Source organism: Thunnus maccoyii, chromosome 9 (genome assembly GCF_910596095.1).
Source record: "Thunnus maccoyii chromosome 9, fThuMac1.1, whole genome shotgun sequence".
Lineage (NCBI taxonomy): Eukaryota > Metazoa > Chordata > Actinopteri > Scombriformes > Scombridae > Thunnus > Thunnus maccoyii.
This window is the reverse complement of record NC_056541.1, coordinates 8,166,215-8,192,795: the sequence shown is the minus strand read 5'-3', so window position 1 is coordinate 8,192,795 and position 26,581 is coordinate 8,166,215. Positions and strand designations below refer to the sequence as shown.

General features: G+C 36.4%; 1 protein-coding gene across 2 annotated transcripts in view; it reads right to left on the bottom strand.

Annotated features, from left to right (window-relative positions):
* The window catches only part of ksr2 (kinase suppressor of ras 2), a 103,424-nt gene extending 79,357 nt beyond the window's left edge, over positions 1-24,067 (bottom strand). For both annotated transcript variants that reach the window (XM_042421262.1, XM_042421263.1), the window contains exons 1-3: positions 23,315-24,067; positions 8,178-8,318; positions 7,174-7,324 (exon numbers count right to left, since the gene is read on the bottom strand). In XM_042421262.1, the coding sequence (XP_042277196.1) occupies positions 7,174-7,324; positions 8,178-8,318; positions 23,315-23,488 (466 nt within the window). In that variant the 5' untranslated portion in view covers positions 23,489-24,067. The remainder of the gene's footprint in view (positions 1-7,173; positions 7,325-8,177; positions 8,319-23,314) is intronic.
* Between the last annotated feature and the right edge of the window lie 2,514 nt (positions 24,068-26,581).

Genomic DNA, 26,581 nt, shown 5'->3' with positions numbered 1-26,581 from the left:
GAGGCGAAACTTGAACACTAGATATTGTGATAGCCCAGACATGACAGGAAGTCCTAATGGGATCCTCCTGGTTGTCCCTGTGTCCATTCTGATCTTAAAAGGATTGGTTCACAAATTTTCAAGTCTGTCCTAACACAATAGTAAGGTGCCCAAATGAACACTGTTTTTTTCTTGCTGTAATCATTTGTCCTGTTCATAACGGCCATTAAGAGTTCCCTTCACAATGCACTTTCAATGTAAGCGATAGGAGACAAAATCCTGTCCTCCTCGTGTGCAAAAATGTATTTGAAAGTTTATTTGAAGCTAACATGAGTCTTCAGCCGTCCAAATTAAATCAATTCAATAGCCTTCAAAGTTAACTCCACTGCAGCTAAACAGGAAAACAATGTCCATCAAGACACAGAGATTTTTTTTTTACTAAAATGACTGTAACTGTGGCAGATATCCGCTTCATATGACTAACTCAGATGGCTGAATCTCCATATTATCTTCAGATAAGCCTTTAAATAATTTTTTGCTCCAATCAAGGGCTGTGAATTTGTCTCCCATCACTTACACTATAAGCACATTTGGAAAGGCCAGCATGAACAGGAGAAAGTTTCAGTGTTCATATGGGCACCTGAGAATTGATTTACGACAGACTTGAAAAGTCATGAACCTATCCTTAAAGTTTGTGCGGGATTTCTCTCACTTCTCATCATCCACTCTCTGTGCCAGATCAAAACCAGTAAAAAGGCAGGGAAGGGGTTGAAGTCAACCAGGAGTCAGTGGAGACAGGGACTGAGCTATCGCCATGACAACTCAGTAAACTCCATCCACTGAAGAAGCTACAGAAAAAGCTAGTAGGTGGACATTAAAGTAAGATCTTATTATGTCAAACCACTGTTTCCGAGGCCAAGAATGAACTTTCGCACTCAGCAATCATATAACTGTTAGAAATGAAATGTCAAGTCTGAGATGTTAAAAGCATAATGCAGCCCTGTTAAACAGCTGGAAAGTGGTAAAAAAAAAAAAAAAACAGCTACATTTTAGGAAGGAGCTGTTGGCAACTAAATCTATTGTACCTGTACTGTATCTATTTCAGGCTGGTGGTGAGAGAGGGCAGTGAGGTCAGATGGGGGGTTAAATAGAAGAAGACAATTACCAGATGGACGAATCTCTTCCATCGCCGCCTATTGTGGTTAGATTCATGTGCTATAATTGTAGAAAGCTGGTCGGGGCTGGTCTGGGACTCTTGGACTGACTGGCATGCAACAAAGATCAAGAATGAACTTTCACGCTCTTTCACGGATTGTCACATCTACTTTATTCTACTTTACTTCTGCACATTTGCATTTGTGGTCAGTCTGAATTGAGGCATTTCTTTAGAGAGATTACTTCTTTTTCTCAGTCTCTCAGTTTTAACAGTTTCCCCACATGACTGATATAAGATTTGTTGTCATGTCACATTTTAATTTTGCACATGAGGTCCAGATTGGAATAATAGGCACTCGTCCTGATTAGAAAAATATATACTAGACGTCAGATGCAAGAGACAAGAATTTGATTTTTTTTTTTTGTTCAGCTGCGATGTGAACACAGCCAAAGTCCTAGACAGTGATGGCAAAAGAGAGCTGATCTCCAGAGACGCCTGAAGGCTGACTGGTCTGAACCCAGCTGGACTGAGGCATGGGCGGCTGGGACCGCCTGACGGACTCTGCTAGGGGACGCCTGCCTGCCTGCCTGCCTGTCTTTCTGTACAACATCTGCCTCTGTCCCCAATCAAACCGATGAGACAGAAAGATAGGAAGGAAGTTCGAGAAGCACACAGGAAGGCGAGCAACTCAAGCAAACAGACTGACATACCAGCAGAGTGACCAACAGAGTATTTTGAGAGGACAGCTAAGTATCTGCAGCCTCATAAAGAGCCTGGTTTTAAGACTTTGTTTTAAACAAAAAAGCCTGAATGTCTAGTAAATCTTAATTCATTACAATACAAAAATTTAAAAAGTGCTTTGAAGAACAGCCAAGTTAAAACTCCTCTAATAAAACCCTCTTTTAATAAAGCACAGGTTTGTTGAGGGAACATTGAAGAAAAACTACTCATCAATTTAATTTGCTTAATTATTCAGCAGTGGCTTCTGTCTGAAAGGACATCTGTTACAGAACAGAGTGTGTCTGTGTATGTTGTGTGTGAGTGTGTGTGTGTGTGTGTGTTTGAGTGGGAGTAGAGGAGAAACAGATATGTTATCAAACGGATTTATAAAAGGTTGTTACTAAACCCAACGACACAGTTTTAGTGATGCTCTACTGCCCCCTTGTGGTAATCTTGTATCATTGCAAAAGCTGTACTCTCAAAGACTTGACAACAAAGTGTGGTCTGTGATGCCCCCTGGTGTGCAACCATGGAACAAAAAAATAAATAAATGCACTTACAGCATCACAACAGTATAAAGCTTAGCAAAAGTGACCATCTTTGAATTCATTCCTCAGGAAATGTGTAGGAAAAGGAAAGGTTATACACTGTGAGAAAGATGTGTCTACAATCAACAAAAACACAACATTGGTGGATTTAACACAACTTGATTCCATAAACCATCAAAAATTAAATTTCAGTTTGCCATCAAACATCACCTGAGCCGATAAAGCAAAGTTAGCCTCAACATCAGTTTCATCACTGCATTATTTGCAACATAAATGCACATATTTTAGCCTTTACCTTTAATTAGATTGATATGTATATTTTACAACATTCTTCCTAGTGCACATTTACCAATTTATAATCCGCCACGGCTACAGAAACACTAAATCTAAAAAGAGTCTTTGTGGCTCAACATGTTTCACATGAACAAAGACGACTTTTAAAAACCTGTCGTAGGAATTCATTTACAGTCTCCTTCTGTAGTATATGGAAGCTTTTATTGGCTTTATGATATTATAGAGAAACCATTTTTCTAATAAGAGGTTAGAATCTGTTCCTACTGTATTTGTTTAGTCAGAGATGAGTGTGCAGGTAAAGGATTTAGACACACCAGCCATCAGAGCAGAGAACCTGGCAAACATGAGGTTAAATACAAGGTTTTGAAAGCTTTTTGTTTCCAGAATTTAAAAAAATTAGAATAAAGCTTTACTTCAGTTTAGTCCAAATAATAAATGACTGTAATGGAGTATTAATGAATTTGTAATTTACTTTACAAACCAGTTTCTGTGTAACTGGGCCTCATCACACCAGTGTTAACTACAACTGGGTCTTTACCAATGAGAATTAGCGTTAAATTGTGATGTTTAAGGATTCATATTTAACACCTGTTCTGGTTCTGCTTCTTCTTAATATAACACAATAAATATGTGTTAACATAAACACAAAGTGTGTGTAGTTTTCAGCATCTCTAATCCATATGGTGATGCTGGTTAATATATAGACATGAAATGCAAAAAGTGCACTCAAGACAAAAAAAAATAGCTAACTTGAGCTGACTTTTCTATGCAGCACATAGTTTTCACGTGAGCCGTTAGTGATTTTGTTTTTATATCATCACAGTGACGCCTGACTTCACAACAGAGAAACTCATTTATAGTTTAAGAATAAAGCGATCACAGTGGCCGATCATACAAAGGAAACAGTGCCACTTACAGCAGCTCAACCTAACAGAAATTCCAGTATAGTACTGGGATGACTATTTTTAATACGTGATTTCTTGGAGGGAAATTAAAAAAATGGTGACTACAGAAAATCATAAAAAATGTCATGATGTTCTGACTGAAATTAGAAATTCAGATTTTCATTTTGGTTATATCCTTTGAATTTTTGCCCTCCAACATAAAAAAAATACATCCAGTCAAACATTTTCGGGCCTTGTTTTTGTAGTCCAGATATGAAGACATAAATAAAGATATGGTACACATAAAATAACATCTAACAGAGGTATTAGTGTAAATTTATGGATTATATTCTTGTGACTCTGCTTTGCTTTCAGCAGGATGGGACACACCTGGAACCAGTCGGCTCCATGTATAGTATAAAGCCAGAGAGGTTGCCAGTTCAGACTCTCTCTTTTCTCCCCTACACACTCCTGCATTGTTTAGTTATTTTTCTTTGTTCCACCGTACAACACTCATACAGCATACACTCACTCATCCACCACCTACATTTCTGATCCTACAGACCCACCAATTTGTTATTTTGGCTTGTTTTGAGTACTTTGTTTTAAATAAATTTACTTTTAATGTATGGAATACCTGTGTGACTTTCCTTTTTTGCCACAGTCTAGTGCCACGCTGTGACAAATGAGGGGCTCGTCTTAACAGTTTTTGGAGTTAACTGGTAATTTTGTTTGGTTTGGTTAAAGTTATTACCTCTTATTGCAAGTAGACTTCATTGTTTGCAGTGTTTTTGGTGAGTTGTAGTAACGTGGTTTAACTGTTTTTCTCTCTCTCACGGCCTCCATGAGCAGAGTTTGACGATTGTGACTGAAGTGCATAATCATTGGTATTGGTCTCTGGTCCGCCGGTACCATGTCCAGAGTTTGCAGTAGTTTGTGAATGAGATTGTAGAAGTGTGCTAAAGAGAGTCACTCTAAACAGATATAATCAGTTGCATTAAGTATAGTTAGCCAGTGTCTTGTATAGTTGTGTTGACGCTTGGAATATTAGTTGTGGGTGTGATGAAAGGAGAGGTTGGTTTGTTTCACCAGATTGCATGTACTCTAGTGATTTTTGAGGCGCGTAGCAGGTAGTACCGGCTGTCAGGTGCACATTCAAAGCGGGTTGTCAGAGCTTACGCCCTGATTAGGCTGTAGGACAGGTTCCCTTTACAATTTGTTTGGGGGGAATTTTTAGTAAACATATTAATCTGAACACTAATAATCTCTATTCAGTGTATGTAATTCTTTATACATCCCATCTCACCCACCATATATAGCAGTATCTCACATATGTTGTGCAACATTAACATATTACTGATTTAATATTGAGCTTATATTTATTATATTTTCATAATTAATCAAATTAGGTTAAATTTGTTGTTTTATCTGGTTTCTCATCCCTGTCAATTTCTTTTTTTTTAAGGTTAAACTCTTTATAAATAAATATAAATCCCCAAACATAAAAGCAGCCACTCCTGCTCTGCATCTCATCTCATCATATATATCATCCCTCACTACAAATCTCATTTTCTGCATTCATGTTTCACATGTTATAGAATCATCAGCATGATAATGAGGTAATTGCTCTGTCGGTCATTCTGACTACAGAAGGATGTAAACAAGCATCCTACTCCTGCTTTTTTTCATTGTACAAACAGAATATTTGTGAGTTTTAAATAACCACTCTGGCTTTGGCTCATTAACTACAAATTGTAAATATTTTACATCACTTCAAACCATTTTTCAAGCAGTACTGTTGGATTTTAGTTTGATTTCATTCTGTCTAAGCAGACATTGATTTTGATGCATTTCAGCTTGTGATGAAATATTATGTAATATATTCAGTGGTGGAAAGTACATTTACACAAGTAGTGTACTTAAGTACAACTTTGAGGTACTTGTACTTTACTTAAGTATTTCCGTCTGATGCTACTTTATACTTCCATTACACTACATCTCAGAGGGAAATATTGTACTTTGTAATACACTACATTAGTTTGACAGTTTTAGTTTAGATTTTACATAAAATAATATATTTTAATACTCTAACTGTTGTTTGAATTGTCACTCTTTTATTTTCTTTTTAAAAAATGTGTTATCTTTGTGTCTTTGTGTGAAAGGTGTTACACAAAACATAAAGTGTACACTTACATATAATATAATATGATGCAGTACTATTACTATGAATCTACACAAAGTATCTAAAATTGACACCACATCAATAAACTACAACATTAAAATGCTTTCACATGTATTTGTTAATGATAGAAACAAACAATATAATATATTATAATAATATAACACAGTCTGGATGATGAGTATTTTTACTTTAAGTACATTTTTCTCATAATACTTCTGTACTTTTACAGTAACATTTTCAATTCAGAAGTTTTACTTGTAATTGAGTATTTTTAGATGACAGTATTTCTACTTTTACTTAAGTAAAGGATCTGAGTACTTCATCCATCACTGAATATATCACAGTTAGACTCACCTTATTTGTTTTTCTAAGTACCATTATTGTGTGTGATACATACAATTGTACTTGGGGCATTCAACAATGTTCAAAAGTCTGAGATTTAAAGAATGTAAAAAATTAATAAGCTATCGTGAGGAAATCAGACATGAAGGACAAGCAATATGCAAAAAAACAAACAAACAAACAACCTTTTTATGAAAAAGATTATGTGACTTTGTTTGTCTTTAACATTAAACAAGTTGCAGTTCAGCAGGTGATTGTCAAGTTTCAAATGTCATCCAAGTATCCTTAAATGCACCAGAAGGAAGTTTCCACATCATTTTCTACTTTGAACTGAATTACCCCACGATAACGCAACTTTGGTGAAAATAAAGATTTTTTTTAATTATATTGAATATCATGGATTATACACCTAAAACAATTTACATTAGATTTCCACATCATGTTGAAATGAACTGAAACCAATGGCAGCCTAGAAAACTGTCAACATAAATGTGAGGTATATATTATTTTCATTTACTAAGATGAAACTACCAGAATGGGCCTAAAATTTTGTACCAATCATCTACTTTGGTGCCTCTCTCATTTACATATTGCATCATATTAAATGCTGCAATTAATTTTCACACTGTATGAAAAACAGCTTTCACTGAGCAAAATCATCACCGACAATAAATGTAAAATTTTATTTTGTTTTTGTCAAATATGTTATCTTATTACATTATCCCCCACTTATAGTCAATCGCCCAACACCCACAGGAGGAAATGGAGCTCCCTGCTGTCAGGAAATCCCTCGAAAACACAGCTTCTTACACACTTTATTAGTACGTTCATATTCATCAATTATTTTAATAAAAACATGGTCTGTTAACTTGCATAACAGATCATTTCAAGCTCCTTTCCAAACTGAATTTCGAATGATTGGAGAAATATAATTTACGTTCAGACACTAAATGGCGATTACTCAAAAGGACACAAGTATTTTCATTTAAGGACATTTTATGCACACAGGTGTTTCTATAGATATGTGTTTGTGTGTCCTCATCTCTGTGTTTTTGGGGAAACGCTTACCGAGCTGGTGGGCCTTTCTGAGGCAGGAGAGGGAGGCGTTTAGTCGGGCACACTCCTCTTCGTTGGCACCGAACTTCTGCAGCAGCTCGCACACCTGCTCCTCGCTCATCTCCAGCAGGCCCTCAAGAGTCATCTCGCCCGGGCTCATCTCCTGCAAAACACACACACACACACACACACACAATGACATACAAACAGAGATACACATTAAGATTATATATTAATAAATGAAAACACTTGGCTTTAAGTTAAAGATGCACTGAAAAATAATTTTGGCCACACATTGCAACAAAAGGAAGGTGTGTAGACAACCTGAACCTCATTCAGTGATTATGCTGTAAGTGGAAAGAGATCATTGACTGTATAAAAACTCTGACACAGTGTTTGTGTCCAATATCATAGGCCCATAGGTCTCTGAAAAGAGGTTTTTAAGCTTTAAGCTTTACAATCTTTGTCACTTGAGACAGAAAATCTTTGATTAAATGGAGAGACACCTGAATTGGAGCACCTTTATTCAATCACTAGTGACTTGGAACAATGATTCTCTAACTTGACACAAAGACAAAAATTAAAGGAAGTAAAATCAACTATTAAATACTAAACTTCTTATGGGAAAAACTATAAATAATTGTAATTCAAGAAAGTAATTTTCAAGCCAGCATCTAGTGGCCATTAGAGTAGCAGCTTAATACACTAACAACGCCTTAAACATCAATTGTTGTAGCAGTTGCTGCTTCAAAAGGAGAAGACAAAAATGAAAGAGACACAAAAGGCCAGTAATAAACTGAACCAACAGGTTCAATTAGGATCTAGTCAGAAAAAAGAAACTCAACTTTGATTAATAGAAATTAAACACTAACCTGCACACAAACCTCAGACACAGCATGCTCTTGTGTCAGGCAGTAATCACTTCATACCAGATTTTTCATTTAAGCAAACATTTAAAGACCACATGTTATGATTAGGCAAGATTACAAAAAACACTGTGTCTGGGCAGTGTTTACCTGTGTGACCTCTTTCCTCAAGTTGACGATGCGGAACCAGTGGCCGAGGCGAGGGAAGTCCTCCAGCTCGGCACTTCGCTCCTCTAAGGCCACTTTGCACTTACAGGACAGCTGGCGGCTGAAGTACTTGACCAACTTCCCCTGGGAAGGAGAGGGACAAACACAGTGAGGAAGGGCTCCAGAAAACATCATGTTTTCTTTAATGCTCACTAAATCTTTTCTATTCTTATTTTTTTTCCCTTTTGTTCATTTAGGTTTAGGTTTTTTGACAACACTGATACTGATATATTTTAACACACAACACATCATACTTTGTCAGAGGCCGGACAATAAAGTCCTACACTTATTTCCATTGTTGTCTCTGGTATTTCCACTGACATTTAAGTAACTTTTTTAAGTGAGTTCAGTAAATTTTCAGCAAAAATGGCAAAAATTAACTGATTTCATCATTTTTAATTAGAATATTTTCTAGTTTTCCCTGTTTTATATAATTTTAAATAGAATATCTTTGTGTTTTAGGCAGTTGTTCCAATAAAATAAGACATTAAAAGACATTACCTAGGGCTTCGAGATATTTTTCTTTTATAGACCAAATGATTGAAGTAAATAATGGGCAAATAAATTGATAATAAATTAAGAACAAATCATTCATTGTGGCCCTAATAATTTGCAACATTTGGAAAAATGATGAAAATGATCAGTTTGTATACAAACAAGTACACATTTCCTGCACAACATAAAAACTGTCTGTATTGTAGTTTTTTTTACACTTCTGAAAAGAACAGACTTAGAAAAAGAAATCTGATGCTGTCTGAAGAAACGAAAATATACCTTCAACTAGCAGAGCTGCATATTTCAGTTCTTTCACTTTTAATGAAAAAAAACACAATATTTTAGGGCTACAGTATGAAATGTGTAACTATTAGACTTCACTTAAATCAACAAATGATCAAGGCAGAATAACGTTTAAACTGTAATACTGCTTTGCACAGAAAGAGATTGTAACTTATGAAGTCAACAAAAGAATATAGTATATTATAAAGTCAAAAAATCATCTTATTTTCAATTATCTTCCCATAAAATGTTTGGCTGGGTAGAGAAACAGTATTGTTTTCTTTCTGTTTTTTGTCTTTTGTCAGAAACTGCAAAAAGCTCCAAAGATCAAAGTGGGTTGAAATAAAACTTGAAGTTAAAGGAAAAGCATCCACCATGTTTATAACATACAGTACAGTTATTGTCCTGATAGACAGTAGTGAGCAGCAGTAGTCTCACAGTCAGAGATGTACAGTGGTTACTGTAAAGTCACCGAAATCCCTCGACAGCCTGGATGAATAAATGTTAACCACCAGTGCAAACATCACTGAACACCTGTTCCAGTGGTTATTGGTTAAAAGCTGTGGTTATACTGGGAGGCTTCTGAGACTGACACACATGAAGGTAAATATCGATAAAAATATCAGCTGTTAAACTGGTAGGACACACTCTTGGACTATATATAATTTAGATTATTCTTGTAGCATGTGAAAGGATTGCTTAAATTCATAAGTATATTAAAACCACATGATATGATAAAATCACAAAACCATGGATATTGCACACATGAATACATTTTTTTGTGAAATTATAATTTTGGGAGAAAATACTTCTCAAAGAACACTGTCAACACAGAGATCAGTGACCTGACTTTGTTCCTAAAAAGAGATTGATTCATCTGTTTGTCTGATTTTATACATTTTTGTTTGCAGCTTTATGTGCTGTCGTCTCCCCTACAAGAGATTTCTAAGATTAGTGGCTTAAGGGGTTAAATTGTTTGTTACTATTTGGACAATGGGGACAGTTTTTGAGCAACATGATCATCAAAATAAAATAGTTTTACCAGTACCAAAACTATCAGCCTGTACTTAACTAAATAATTTCTTATACATACTAATAATTGAGTTACTTTACATAATGTAATAAGAGTACCTGTTGAATGAATGAATCTTTATTTGATCCTAAAATGGACTCAGACTTATAAAATCAGTGTAATCTTTGAAATTATTATCAAAAGTCTTTCGTAACTCGATTGATTCTGGTGTATTATCTTTCAAGTGTGTGAGTGTATATGTGTGTTTGTGTAGGTGTATGTGTATGTACACTCACCAAGCACTTTATTAGGAACACCTGTGCAATCTAATGCAATCCAATATAACAGCTATAGCTATATATTTATTAAAACATATGCGTATGTATTTCATTTTTATTATCATTCTATGTTGTAACACACTAATCTCTGGTGCTATATAAATACACTTTATTATCGTGAACATTGTTATAAAGAACTCCTCAAGCATCAAAAGACATGAACACTTTCTTCTCTATTTTATTCTTGAATGTAACTCATTTGGTTCTGGTCTTGGTCGTGACCACCTTTGGATCAGGTCTTGACTCAAACTTGGTGTTGGATTTAATTTGGAAACGGTGGTCGAATTATTATTTATGTAACCATAATAAATCTCTAATATTCTTCTTGTAGTGTCCTTCCTGATGTTATCAGAGTGAAGCATCACGTTTCCCACAAATTTAAATCCTCTTCCTTTTAAGTAGTCGAAGAAATAATTCTTATTTTCTACTCGATACATTTTACATGAAGTAAAACTATATTTCCCTCAGGTTTTATGAGCCCTGGGGATCATTCACATGCACACTAATAATTAGCCTGATTATCATCATATTACATCCTATGAGGTCATAATCAGTGTAACCATAACCCTATTAACACTTTTTGAGTTACTCAACCTTTCAATTATGCTGCCGTGTTCACATTTTACTTCCATTTAATTGACGCATTAATCGTGTGCTCGTGCAGGTCAGAGATGTGTTTCTTGGTGAGCAGCAGCGGGAGAGGAGGGACTACAAAATACATTTCATGATGGACCAAACAAATGACATGGAAAAAGATGACAGCAGGAAATAAAATTATAAGCAAATTAACCCGACTGTCGAGTAAATCCATGAGAACACAGGTGACGGTGTGATCATGTGAACGCTTTTATCACACTATCACTACAGCGTGATTATTCAAGTGTGTCAGTGAATATAACAGCTACATGTGTAAGACATGTTTCACAAGGTTTTCATGCAATATCTTTTTTACTTTTAATTAACTGAAAGTTTTAGTGATGATCATTTAGTGGTAGGTTCATGTATTTATATCACACAAGGTCTTATTAAATATTTTTGAAAAAATTGTATTGTATTGTATATTTCTCAAACTTCAAGATGAAAAATCACGAATTTAGCATAAAACTCATATTTTTATCATTTTAATCACAGTGCTCTGATTGATACATCATTATTTACTTATTAATAAAAATCTGTGCTTACTACAGTTTTTTTTTCAATTACAGAAACATATATTTGTAATTAGTCCGCTATTTTGGATTCTACATGCTTTACCACTGTCAAGACAATAAGGTTTGATCTCTCTAGTAGCAACAAATAGTTATGATGGCACTATAAAACTTAAGTGCTGGGAATAACAGTATTTCCCTGTAGTAATTATTCAATACCTCTTGTAGCTTTCAGTAAAAGCATTCTGTGTCAAACAGTTGACTTCCTCTGATGACATAAACTCTTCCTTACACAGGAAAGCCTTCAGTTAAAGTGTAACGTGAAGTATGATACAGTATAACTTCACTATGTGAGCTGCTTTGTTCACCAATAAATGCACACAGGAATTTATCTTCATGTGTTAAACATTGATTTGTCATAAGTTCGAGCATCTGTCCACATCTATGCACAATTCTATGAAAAGACAGGTCAAATATATGCTATGAAATGCAAACCCACTAATTGCTACCTAAGATATATCGCTTAGTCGTTTGGTTGGAAAAGATGTCAGAAAATGGTGAAAAATGTTGATCACTGTTCCCCAAAGCCCAAGATGACATCCTCAAATATCTTGATTTGTCCTGACCAACAGTCTACAACCCAATTTACTGTCATAGAAGTGAACAGTTAACAATATTTTAATTGATTGTTTGTATTTTTTCTCTAAAAATGATGCAATAACGATGTACCAATTATCAAAATAACTGGCGATTAATTTTCTGTCGATCGACAAATTGATTAATCGTCTAATCGTTGCAGCTCTAAGAACAGCTCTTGTGATCAAATTAAATGGTTCTTAACTACAATTAAGTTGATAAAAGTAAACTGATGTTGGCACTACAAGATTTAACTAGTGCACAGAGCTATCGTGGGACATACAACACACAATATACTCAACACATTATACTTATGCAGAAAAGGCATCTTAGACTTTAGGACCAAAGCCAAAAGACATCCCATATTCACAAAAAAAAAAAAAAAAAACACAGCTTGAAAGAAAACATTCACAGAAACATATTTGAAATTTGTACATTTGAAATGTGTAGACCTATAATTAATCAATATCTAGAGCGTAATATATGTCATTTATACTTTTTCATCATTTTTCTTTGATACCAATCAATGCTGAAGAAGTTTTTATGATTTCCTTCACAACAGGTTCACTTACATCTTTGATTTAAAAGACAGTCACCCAAAAAATGTACCCTAAAAGCATCTAAAGCATGTTTTTTTAACATATTGTTGTGGAGTTTGTAATGACATATGTGTAGCCTACCTTTAAGGTTTTTTTTCTGTGACTGGAAAAGTCACAGGTCTTTCTCTTGACATGTCTCATTGGAGTGAGCAATTCATGTGAGATGTTTTGTTTTAACTCTGTCACGGTGTACTTAAGCCCCACAGCATGACAAGCAGGGCATACAGTAAATATGTTAATAGTTAATTTGAGTTGGAACAATAGGTCTGATTGAAAACAATGATAAAATAAGGTCCAGGCCCACAGTGAGTGACGTAATGCTTGAAAAATTAAAGGATGATGCATTTGGATGGCCCCATTTCAAACATACACCTACAAAATGACTGCTAGAAATTAGACAGTGCTGGCCTACATCAGTGCTTACAAAAGTAGAAACCAGTGGAGGAGGGACTAGCAAGTCACCTCTGAATGCAGAAAACCCTAGAGCAGCTGCCCACGGCTGCTAACGTTCTGCCTGATAAGGTGACTGCTCAGTAAACACCTACAGAGAGAAACACATCTACTCTGGCTAAATGTGCTGTCTCAAGCTACACGTCTAATTAGAGCCTGCACTCCCAAGAAAAACTACTCTATAGTTCGTAATTCAGTTGCCAAAATCCACCTATAGTTACATTTCTGTGACAGACGCCATCTAATGGCCATTGTAATTATGACACAGAGAAGCGACTTAGTTCAGATGACGTCTATATCAGGTGACTAACTCATTAGGAAGAGGCGGGTGAGTTGAGTGGATGGTTAGATAGTTAGTTAGATGGTAGCAAAGTGGCAAAAAGTGGACTTAACTGCAGGAGACCGCTGTTCGCTTCCCGTTTCCAACCACAAGTCAGGGCATTTTATTAAAAAAACGTAACATGGTGTTTACTGTTGCCATAACGACAAAGGTTGACTAACTTTAAGGAAGTACCTACCCTAACCCTAACCATGTTTCAAGTGAACATTTTAATGCGAACTGTGATCTTTCCCTAACCCTAACCAAGTGGTTTATGCGCCTAAACCTAACCAGACTTTAACCACAGTGTTGTCACATCATAAAACATAATTATTTTTTAACAGTGATTTGTAATGGTTTTGGAAAGCACCATATTAAGTTCTGATGGGTCCTTGTGGAGTGCAGGTACAAATGACCTATGTGGTTGTTTAATTTAGAAGATTTATTGTCTAATTAAAGTATATTTTGCCTGTTTTTAGTGTACAGATAAAGTATTAGGAGTTTCTGTTAAGCTTACGGCATAAATACAACATCAGAGGATGAGTGTGAGACAGAGAGAAATAGAATCAATTAGTACTTCTATTGTCAAGGAAGTTTGTATATTTCTCAAAAGGTTACCCAAATTATTTTTAAGTATAAACTAATCCCAAATTTCTGCACGCTAAAGCTGGCCTACAAGGCAAATCGTAAGGCCACCCATATGTTTAAAATATATTGTTAAAACGATGTAACTCTTTAATCTCTTTCATCAGACTAGCTTTTTATTTCAAATTTAACATTTATCAAGCTGCACCTAACTCCACAACTTGCCAACATAAACACTTTACTGGTCAAAAGAAGCACTCTGATTTACCGCTATTGACACAAAAATGTCTCTTTCCAGACCTAAAAGAGAGGAAGGTTGACCCGAAGGACAAGTCATTTTTAGATATGAGGATATATATTTTTATTCTCTTTCTTTTATGGGTTCACTGTTGCATCTGCAAGAAAAAAGTTGCTGTTCTCCAGGAATATAATCTCAGTTTAACGGACAAATTCACAAGTTTGTCTTAAAACAATAATCAGGAGCCCAAATGTGAAGTAGGTTTTTCTTGCTGTAATCATTTCTCCTGTTGATGCTGACCATAATGCACGTGATGAGGAGCAAAATCCACAAGATTCCTTCTGCAAAAATGTATTTGAAAGTTTATCTCAGGCTAATATGAAACTTCAGTCGTCCAAATTAGTCAAATCTAGTAGATATCTTCCACTGTTACAGTCTTTTTAGTGCCAAAGTCCCTCTTTTTGTTACTATATTTCCACCACAGTTCAACAGGGAAACACTGTCCAAGGAAACACAAAGAGGGAATTTGATGCTAAAAAGACTATAAATGTGGCAGATATCCACTTAATATGACTAACTCAGATTGAAGCCCCAAAAAAGCTTCAGATAAACTTTAAAATGCATTTTTGATTAAAATGAATGTCTGGACAAACTGTGGACTTTGGTCCCCATCACTTACATTAAAGGCGCATTTGAAGGGGATCTTTTAATAGCCAGTATGAACAGGAGAAATGATTACAGTGAGGAAAACCTCTTTTGTTGTTCATTTGGGCACCTGACTGTTGTTTTAAGACAGACTTGAAAATTGCGATTCTATCCTTTAACATGCAAAGCAGTATGACAGGTACAGTATAAGGGAAAGGAGAGAGAGTTGCTCAAATTTGGAATTTATTTAGTTGAAATACATTCAATTTGGAGGGTTTTTTTTCACTGAGTGTTCAAAAAGAGAATCAGACCAGTTACCCCACATTTATTACAGTTTGACGTTCGTGACCTAAAGACTAAAACCAACCACAAAACCACACTGCTGTCCTAAAGCTGCAGTCAGAGCAGATTTGGCAAGTCAAACTTCACTCGCATGCTGTGGCGAAACCCAGAAAGGACGGAACGTACTGTACTGTGCAGGTGCACAAGCATAAGCTGCTGGAGCTAACAGGCTAACAAAAGCATTTCGCAAGCTGATGATCCTTGTTTTTTTTTTTAACACGCTATTATCTTTACCTTCTGTCACTGTGCTTGCACTCACTGCCAGCCATGCAGCATCCCACTAATACTGCTGCTTGTATTCTTTTTACCTTTTAGTTACAAACAAAACAGGCAACAGTCAGTATTTCCTAAACAAGAAGTCAATCCCATCCTGTCTGTCAAACTGGCCTGACATTGGTGAGTCTCAAAGTTTAATTAGATTGAACTCCAGATCTAGATTCAAGCTGCACATTTAATTGAGCTTAAGCATACTTTACATTTAGTCTATGGACAAAAGTAATAGACAAAAAAGTGAAAAGTAGTGCAATTACAGAGCCCCAAATCACAGTACGTTTTTTAAATGCAATTTGAAAGTGGCTAAGGTTGGTAAGATCATGAGAAAGTTGGCTCCATAGCTAAAGGCAACTCCACTGATTCTTACTCATTGCATTGTATCTGTACAGATAATGTAAAGTAGTGAGAATGTAGTCCAAATCATCCCTCTTTGCAGTCAAAAATAATGTCAGCATGCTTTTTAAACGTATTGGTAATAGCTTTGTATTATTAGAATGAAGAAAAAAGGCCTGAAAGCTCAGCAGGCTGGGGGAGTATGTTGGAGGCTGTTTGATTGACATTAGCTGGCAACCTACTAGTGTTACATTGTACAGAATAGAGACAAAGTTGTTGTATTGTATTTATTGGGACAATGTACAGTTTTAAACATAAATGTTAACATTTGATGTACCGCACCAGAGTTAGCTTTAAAGCTAATTTTCATCTGCAGTCCCTTACAAATAAAAACATATAACAGCACAATAACAAACAGTACAAAGCAAAAAAACACACAGGACACATTATACAAAATACAAAGCTTCACACAATAGCACATCACATACACCCACAATGTCAACTAGAAATGAATAATGTAAGCTTGTCAAATTAAAAGCAAGATTACTTGAGATTATATGAGAAGACTAAACAAAAAACAAACTGCTGTAGCTACAGGTAATGGGCAGACAATGTGTTGCTAACAGGGATTTTAAAGAGCAATGACCAAACCAGCATCTAACGGGTCTGAAGTGACATTTTCAGGTATGTCTACATACTGTTTAATGTGCTGCAGCTGAGCAGCTTATTAGCTACCTAGCTTGCTAATTGACGTTAGCGGTGCACTTTTCTCCCCGGTGAATGTTTGTTTGGTCACTTATTCAACAAGCTAAGGTTCAGGGAATGACGTGTGTTCATGTTTGTAAGTTAGATAAGATGGACACTTAAGCAGCAAAGCTGATGTGGGTTGTTGTTCGGAGTCTGTGGCTCTTGTACTGTGTAGCAGGATGCTATCAGGCTCAGTGTGAGCTGGAGAAATAAGGTTTCCAGCTTACGTAAGTGGAGGGCAGAACAGTATTTACTCAAAGTAATGTACAACTAGGGGGCACAATCATAAAATCAAAGAATTTAAAATATAAATTCCTCCCTTTTGGTTACTATTTGTTTCTCAAAGGAGAACACAGGATATGTGATTTACAAAGCAGATATGTATGCTGTAGTAGACCAAAAAAGGCAATTTAATTTCAGTTGAACTTAAAGACTTTCTCTAACTATTGGAAATGAAACCTGTGACCTCTTGATGCTATCTTCAGATGATAAAAAAAGATGATTTAGTTCATGCGGCCACTTTAAATCACCAAGATTTCCAAATTTATAGCCCCATAATCAAGATGTGCAATAACTTTGAGTTATTTGAAAGAACTGAACTCTTGCATATCATACTGATCTCCTCAGATTTATGAGCATCAATGGTCAAACAACATAACCTCTGTCTTCAAAATAATGTGTGGACACTGAAAATGAGCGAGTGAAACAGTTCAAATACTTCACCAGTGCTTCACATTTTTCTACAAATAAAGACTTGTGCCATTATAGAAATTTGAAAGATGTTATAATCACATAAACAATAGAAACATAGGGGCTTTAAAGAGTACCAAAAAGACCTATTTAGATTCAGTGCCAGTGTCAAACAACAAGTCCAAGGGGGTTGGAGGGGTTTTACATGCATTGTAACTGGATATGATAACAAAACAAGCATTAGATAGATGCTTGTTTACATTTAGATAGATGGATAGATAGACAGACAGACAGACAAAGAGAGAGAGATATGAATCTGAAAACAGATGTGATGGACAATGTGTTAAACAATAAAATAAATGTCCGGGTGAGCAGTCTGTCTTCACTTTCACAGTGAAGTGAATTTCCTAAAATACTGGAGTGTTCCTTTAAGCAGATTCTTGAAGTAGATACGCCTACTGTATATGGTGCTATTCCCATTTGAGACATGAGCTAAATCGACACATAGACTCACACTTGAGCAGGATAACCTGGAACAATTCATTAAAGCACAGCTGACTCCACATCCACAACAGCTGAGACTTCATCTGATCTCTAAAACCTTTACTTTCCTGCATTATAAATGTCCAGCATCATGATGAGCATAATAAATGGTCTTTCAATGGTCTGCAAAGGTTAGTGCAATTTGTGAGTTTAACTGACTTCATTTCAGCAACAAAGCCACAACTAGGAGTCATGTAACTTTAAAACTGCAATCCATCCACTGGTAGTAGCCAAATTTAGCATATTAAGCTGCAGCATACTGTAGGAATTATCAACCAAGCAGGTGTGTATATTGGAAAATGAACTAGGTAGAAGAAATCATAAGCCTGAGCAAAAGCATTCTCAGTGTACTGATGTATGCTAGGTAGGTGCTAAATCTACTATTATGATTAAAACAGTATTCATACACGTGAAGGGGACTCACAAAACCGATAACATGAATTTTAGCATCCTGGAATTAACTTTAAGTTTTGTTATACTTTGCAAATTATCAGTCTCACTACAAACCTAAAAACAGATTGCACAGAGGAAGATCAGGAAGACCATTACAATGAAAAGTGCCTCTCAAACTCTCAAAAACAGCAGTTTTGGCCAAAAAGAGCTTAACATGATTTGTCAGACAAAATCTCTGCATTGAAACAAACTCATATTGGGTTTATGTTTCATTTAAAAGTTAGGCAGGTAGACATATTTGGTCAGCTGGAGTCATTGGTTAAGCCCTCAATGCAGTACGCTTCACACCAGCATTTGAAAAACTATTTATGTAACTTTCCAAAACAGGAAATCCCAACATCATGCTCACTTTACACAGTGATTAGTTAGGGAAGCAGAAGTGTGAAAGTAAGTCAAGATCTGAACTTCTCTCCTCAGCTCTTTTTTTCACTCGTCCCACAACTACTTCTGTCACTTTTGGAAAGCGGTGCCACAAATCCACGGATGCCTTTGAGAAGAGACTGTCCAAAAAGTGTGCACACTTATCACCGTTTTTTTTACAATTCATTGCATCGAGACTACAAAGACAAAGAGTTCTTGAAGAGAGATTTTCACACCTTCAAGTGTGGCTGTTCTGAACTGCTACACACACTTTTTTCCTTTAGATGTGGCCAGACGACATTTTGTACAACCTACAGTTTGTTTCAAGCATAATGAGCCCTTTAACCTTCTGTTTTTATAGGCTTTTGATCTTTCTAGGTCTGAGTAGAAAAATATCAGGGTTTCAACTCTGAAGCAAAAAGAAACAGCTGATGCTACACTTCTTATCCAAATATACATTTTAAAGCCTATTCACATCTCATATACTTTAATATGAATGAGTAACAATGCTTGTTTTGACCTGTCTACCATTTCTGTAACATGAAATACATAAGTGGATAACATGTCACGCTCTATCACGTGTCTGCATCTCTATGAAAGCCTCAAAAAAAAAAAAAAGATCATTCATCATGTGCGTTGATCATTCCAGTGTATCCAAGGGATACAGATGACAATGCATAATCATATTAATGGAAACCAGTATTAGCACTTCATCCAGGTAATGATATAGGCTGCTATTTTTGGTAAAGCTTTTGGCTAAGGCAAGGTCAGTGCTCAACGCCTCTAACAGATTGTGTCTGAGGCCCATTCTGGGTCCTTTAGGTTAATAATAGAGATGGAAAACAGAGATGTCGTAGAGGAATCTCCCATACACACCATGCTCAATAAAGATCAGGACAGGTTAACGAGAAAGGCTTTGCGTAGGACTGACGTCATTGTGATCCTGATCAAAACCCCTGGTGGACAACTCATTTGTCGTTGAGGCAATAAGAGGACTGTCATCCTGAAAGGCTCTGCAACTCAGAGGATTTGAGGAAGATTAGACGGTTCTCAGGGGTAACTCCTTTGTTGCACTTGTGAATTAACTGTCAAGTGTGTGTTTTCCTTTGTTCTGATTCATTTCTAATACGTGTTTCTCTATGATGCTGTCAAGAATTGTTTTAGCTTTTAGTTTATTTAAATGGTGCAGAGGAATATCTCACAAAACTAATAAATACAAACAACAAATCAACTGATATGCAGTCCTATTCAGATCAAGTTTCTACAGTAGGCTAAGCTGTACAGTATTATGTATCAGATTCCAGGTATTGATAAAATGTGTTTAACAAGGATTGTGGCCTAAATTTAACAATAGAAGAATTGCAGCCCACAGCAGTACATGACTACCAAAATATCTCACTCTGGCCTGAACTGATGATGGTGTTTCTCTTATTTTCTCTGGTGGGCATACTCTTAATAAAATCAAAAGCCTGTTCATTAATAATAATAAAAATAGATGTTCTTTTCACACAGGTTTATTGCGAAAAAGTGCTACAGCATGTTTAAAACTGTATTAAATCAACTTCAACAAACTTTGCAGTTGAACAAGTGAAGTTCACTCTTTATTTGAAGCTTTAGGACCTCTGCTAAAAACAAATCTATGTCATCTTTATGAATTTCTATGCATGTACAAAGAAACTGAAAAAAAGCAGCCATAACCAGATGGAACTACGTTTCATCTCACCCAAAGGCACTTCCTAAAATTAAGACATCCTACCCTGTGATGCACTTTGGGGTTTCTGAATACCTAACGAGTGAATTTCCAGTAAGCTTATTAATGTAGATGGTGAATCACGTGGATGCAAAAATGGCAAGACTAGCCCACAGACGACACTAAAGTTGTGAACTTCGTATTTAAGAATTCAGTCATTTTAAATCAATAATAATCAATATTTTCATTTTAGCAATGGCTCTAACTGCGTATAATGCAAAATGGGTCCCTTGTAGTTACAAGCCTACAGAGCACCGTCACCCATCTCAGCCTCTTTTAGCTCACTGTTTTGGTTTAACAGCCCACAAACTCAGGCAGTGATAAACCTGCACTACCTGTCCGACACGGAACTACAGACGGACGAGCTGGTAAACACAGAGCAGTTTCTAGCAGCTAAACAGACGTATACATTTCTTTTAGGAGTTGATGAAGACCGAAACAGAGCTAAAGGGAGAGTGAATATTGGACTTACATTCTTTAGGTGGCCAGAAACAACTTCAAATTAATTGTAATGTTGCTCTGTGTCTGCTGGATGTGTAAATAGGTAACGGTTTGCTAAAACTTAAAATAGGCCTAACTTTGTAAGCCGATAATATGTTAGAAGTGTGAAGTTCTCTTGCTCCCGAGTGGCTGCAGAATTAAATAATAATTGTATTTATCTGGATATGCTTTGAAACAGAATACATACAGTACCAGTCAAAAGTTTGGACACACTTTCTGGTGTGTCTAAACTTTTGACTGGTACTGTACTTGAAAAAAGAAAAGAAAAAACTTCCAGTAATACAGGTAGGTTACATTCACTTAGCAAAATGCTAGTGTGGTACAACTGAAGCATGAGTATGAACAGCATCCAAATATAAACATACCGTGATATTGTCTGTAAATTCTATGGTCAAATATTAATATTTTTCAGCAAACACCATTTACTACCAACGTGTAGACATGGTCAGTCTGAAATTTCCTTTGTGCTGCCTACACAGCTGTTAGCCTAGCGGGTAATTTGCATCCAATAACATGGAAGAGAATTCTTCCTTTGCTTACACTTTAAAGGCCACAAAAATATATTCAGTACTAAGTGAAATGTATTTTCCTATAAAGGAAATGTTGCTGTATCACATTGAAGAACTACTACTATTGTACTGTGACTGCAATGCTCTCACTGCTTATATTTCCTGCATACAGTCCAATTAATATGTATGTTTTGGAACCTGTATTGTTGCATTTCTACCTTGTATTACTGCATAACACATCACATCACTAGCGCCAGTCTGGATACAAACAATATTGCTTCATTAAAACAGCCTACAGCACCACTAGTGTTAAAAACTCTGCAAGGTACCTTTAACCACACGGGTCACTGCAAATGCATAGACTGCAAATTTACAAATGTGTTTTTGCCTTCACTTTTCATAAGGAAAGAGATAATATGTTCATTTGCAAGACGTCAAACAAACCCTAAACTCTAAAAATGCATTGTATTTACCCACAAGAGACTGCAATGCTCAGCCCTGCAGCACAGAGATGGGAAACAGATATTTGGTACAAATATTTATCTGCACATGCTGATAATTTAGGCCTCAGATATTAGAATTTTAACTATATATTACAAAAAAACATGTAAACTCATGTTGCAATTAATCCACTTAGTTTTAAAAAAAAATCCATTCACATAGATTTATAAATAAAGTTAATATGTTGTAACACGAAAATAATACTTCTGTAATGCTCATTACAAATACTCCAGTACCCACAATGCTTTGCAAGGCATTCAGGGAACACACAGTGAACATGCCTGTTCATTGCTGGCAGCACATTTGTACTTGGTGTTAGTTCTCTCTCCTCTTGGATCACTACACTCCTGTTCCCTGTCTGTGAAACACTTAATTACTCCACTTAATATTTGCTATGAAGAAAAAATCTGATATGATTCTATCTTTTATAATTTCATACAGCTCCATATTCCTGCAGGTTTGGGGTTAGTGAGGGACACTCACAAGTGACTGGACTTTATGGTATTTTTATGTAATATCCCAATTATATTCCCCCTGGGACTTAAAGTGTGTTGATGGTCCACACAGATACTCAGTGCTGAGTTTATGACGACCTTAACGCACTTAATGGTATTTGTTTTAATCTCCTGAGGCATCAATAACATTCTTACAGGTCCATAATGCTGTGCTGTGTCTGCACTGCTCAATAGTGAGTTTTCAGTGACCTTATCGCACTTTATGGCATTTTTTATGTCCTGTAACAGCCTGTCACTAGTGAGGGGCTGGATTATAAGTGGTCTCAAAACGGACAGTCTTGATATCTCAAAAACACAACACCGAGATATGGCCATTACGTAACGCAATTTACGGAATACCCCACAGGCCAATTAAGTGGATAACGATATTTTGTAACAATTTCAGTAATCTCCTCGCCTTGCATAACGACGGGGCCTGGATGCGCTGCGAGGACAGATGCGCAGGCTGGCATAATGGATTGTAAACACGGGCTGCCTATAGGCCTCGGCTGCCTCAGATATTACTCTGATGGAGAAGAACCACCTTCTCTCCCCGCCACCTGCAGAATGCGCAAGTCTATAACAGCCCACTGCAGCCCCGTAGCCTCTTGATTTATTGCACTGCACAAAACAGATAGAACTGAGCTTTAGCAGAAATCTTTGCACATCAATGCAATGACAGCAGAAAAGCAGTTTTATCGTTGAAAAAGGGCAGTGGAAAAAATATGCACAGGCCTCAATGCATATAAAGAAATAACAGACGGTGACAGCCCCCCGTATTGATTTAGATGAAGATGCACAGCAGAAATTCAGTCATTCCACTCAAACGGTGCTTACCTCCAGCGTTCGTATCTCTTTTTGTGTCAAGTCGTTGGATGTGGCACATTTGGTCCGTAAACCCTCCAAACTAGAAATGCTTATGTCTATCATATTTTGCACCAACTCGCACTGCTGCAAGGCTTTCTGCAAACTCAGATGCTGCTCCTCGCTTTTTGTCATCTCCTCGTTCATAGTTTTGCGAGCAGTGGGTCGTTATTTTTTCCCCTTTTTGCACTTTGAAAAAACAAACAAACAAACAAACCAAAAAAAAAATGATGATAATAATTCAGAAAAGAAACGTGGAGAAGCCCACGAAACGGAGCAACCTGCAAAACGCCATGAAACGAGATGCTGTAGGTTTACAGACGAGGTTTGAGCCGTGAGAGAGTCGATTCCATTGCAACAACAGTCCTCGTAGTTCCTGCTGTTTCATCAAGGTGTCTCTGGTTGTAGGCTAAATCAAACACAATATGAAGATACCGAGCAGGACTACACGGTTTGCCACAGCATCCATTGGGTGCCCCTTCGTTTCAAATGGATGTTTTTTTTTTTTTTTAAAAAAAGAGAGAGAGAGAGAGAGAGAGAAAAGCTGTTCAGCGCATCACAAGCGGACGTATCAAGGGGGGAAAGCCTGGTGGTTTTTAAAGGTGCTGATGTGTGGACTGGATGCAGGTACTCCCTGTCTCCCTTGGCAGCAGCTGCATCCCGGTTCGCTCCCACCACACCGACATGTTTCCTGTCAATCAAACCCACAGCAACAGCAACAGCATCGCATCGCCCAGGCGCCGCCGTGAGGGGCCGCTCTCGCGAGATCTGCGCCAAGTGCGGTGATGGGCTCACTGCTTCAGTCTCCAGCCAGGCCTGGACGAAGAGCAACACTTTTTCACATGTTTGGGGGGGAAAGATACGGGGCTATGAAGTATATTATGATGAGATGTGTACATTCACATACAGTACACCTACACACACACTCACCTGCAACCTACACACACCTATGAAACCTATTTATAGGCTAGAATATGGTTCTTAATAAGTAATTTTTTTCCTCACTTTCCATCCCATATCATGTTATTTTTGACAAAATATTTAGACAACAATAAAGAGAGCTTGACATGATCAAAACAAGGAACTACAACAAAAGATTACATGGTTTAAAAAACAACAATAAAAAGAAAATTAATATAAAATAAAATAAATAAACAGCAACTATCACATTATAACGCTTGATTGAAATTTTCTATGTCTTTCTAGCTATAAGGTTCCAAACCTGGGTGTAAGGGTCCCTCCAAGGGGTCACAAGATCAATCTGATGTGTCACAATGTGATTCAAAAGAAAAGACATATTTCTGTGACACAAAATTTTGTTTATTTTGTCTCACTTTAATCTAAATTGTGCTTTTATTCCTTTTAAATATTGGATATTTTCACCACTTTAGACCTCCAAAAACAGAAAAGTCACTCTTGAACTGCTCACAGCTCATGTCATGGCGATAATCTGTCATAAGAATCATTTAGTAGACATTGCCTTATTTTAAGGGGGTGACAAGCTAAAAGGGTTGAGAATCACTGCTATAACTTATTGGGTAAAACTCCAAATGCAGGATAATTATGTTCTTGTTGATATTTGATTGTCATCATAGTATTGTTCTAAGAAAATATTCTCTATATACTGAAAAATATTTGAAATGACTGTAATGAACAGCTGAGGTCATGAAAAATAAATACAAAGCCAGCAGAGAAATGGTTTGTGCGACACTGTCTGTATCTCTCATTAAAAAGCTAGAAAGCAAAATCTGATGCAAATGATATTAAAATCATTAGATAATGACACGTAGGACCTGCTGTATGTGAGAATTATGCACTGCACATTGATAAGAGATAAAAACACGAGGCCAAAACAAAGTCGCAGGCCTTGCAGACCCTCAAATGAAGGATTTGAGGTCCTCTTGTGTCTTGAACATACAAACCGATTTGAATTGCACCACAATGCAAGTTCAGGCCAGTTTTGGGCTGTGCCAACCACCAAATACACAAATATCATTTCCGTAATATTTTTTCATATGTATTTTGATTTTTCACACAAAAATACGTTTTGCTTAAGAGAGGAATTAATATTAAATTTAAGCATAATCTGAGTATTGATCATAAAATCAAAGTAATTCTTGACCAGGTCTTACAATCACTACTGTGAAGCTACTAAAGAATATAGTAATAATCTAAGAGGCTTGTGTGTGGAATTTAAATCCCCCAAAATGCATCTGAGGTTCAATTAACAAATCAAAAAGTAACTTCTCCAGCCTACATACCCATCATTCCAGTCAGAAATATGCTTTTTGTAAACAAAACCGAGTCATATTTTGATTTGTTTTGTGTTGAATGAATTGGTGCAAGAATATTGTGGTACAGTATCTGTGCTGCAGGGAAACGTAAACACTAAATTCCTAAATATGTTCAAAAAGACTTGACATTTACTTCCTTTTGCACAAAAGGACACACATATACTTTTCACATTGTCAGATAAACTCTTGGTACAGTAGCCAGGTGTTTTTTGAGTTTCACTATGAATGAAACATATGGTACAAATTAAATATAATATTATTGTTATTATAACAGTGACGAACTTTATTCCTGATCTTGTACAGCTTTATAATATCACACATTTCTTAGGCTATATGCTCACCAAATTTTTAATTGTGACAACTTACTTTCTTTAGTAGGTTGGAGGGAGGGATCCCAGCAGAGGGGGGGGGGCTAAAACTATTTGCAGCAATGTCATCTCCCATGAGGCAGGGGGGAACAGTGATAGGACATTTTTATGACATTTTCTCTGTGTCACCTGCAGAGACTTCAGCCAGCATTGTGTCCGACAAAGCTGAAAAGACTGGATGCCAAAGGGAAAAAGAACAGCATGTTGAGCTGACTCTTATAAATTAAAATTTAACAGCATTACATTAAATCAGAATCAAAACAAGGTTTATTGCCAATTAGGTTTGCACATACAAGGATTTTGCCTTGGTGTTGTGCTGCATGACAGTCAGAAATATACACAAAATTAAGTAATCCTAAATTTTATGAAATGAGAAAGAAATAAATTTACAATCAAAAATATGTAAAATAAATTCTCACTTATATATAAGTGAGAAGAGCTGCTGCAGGTTTACATTTTTGAAGAACATGCAATGAAATGTACAAAATATTTACCAGGAATGTGCAAATGTAAATTTACATAATGTAAACATTGTCAATGATGCAGAAATGTATTTGCAAAGTGACCAAAACATATGT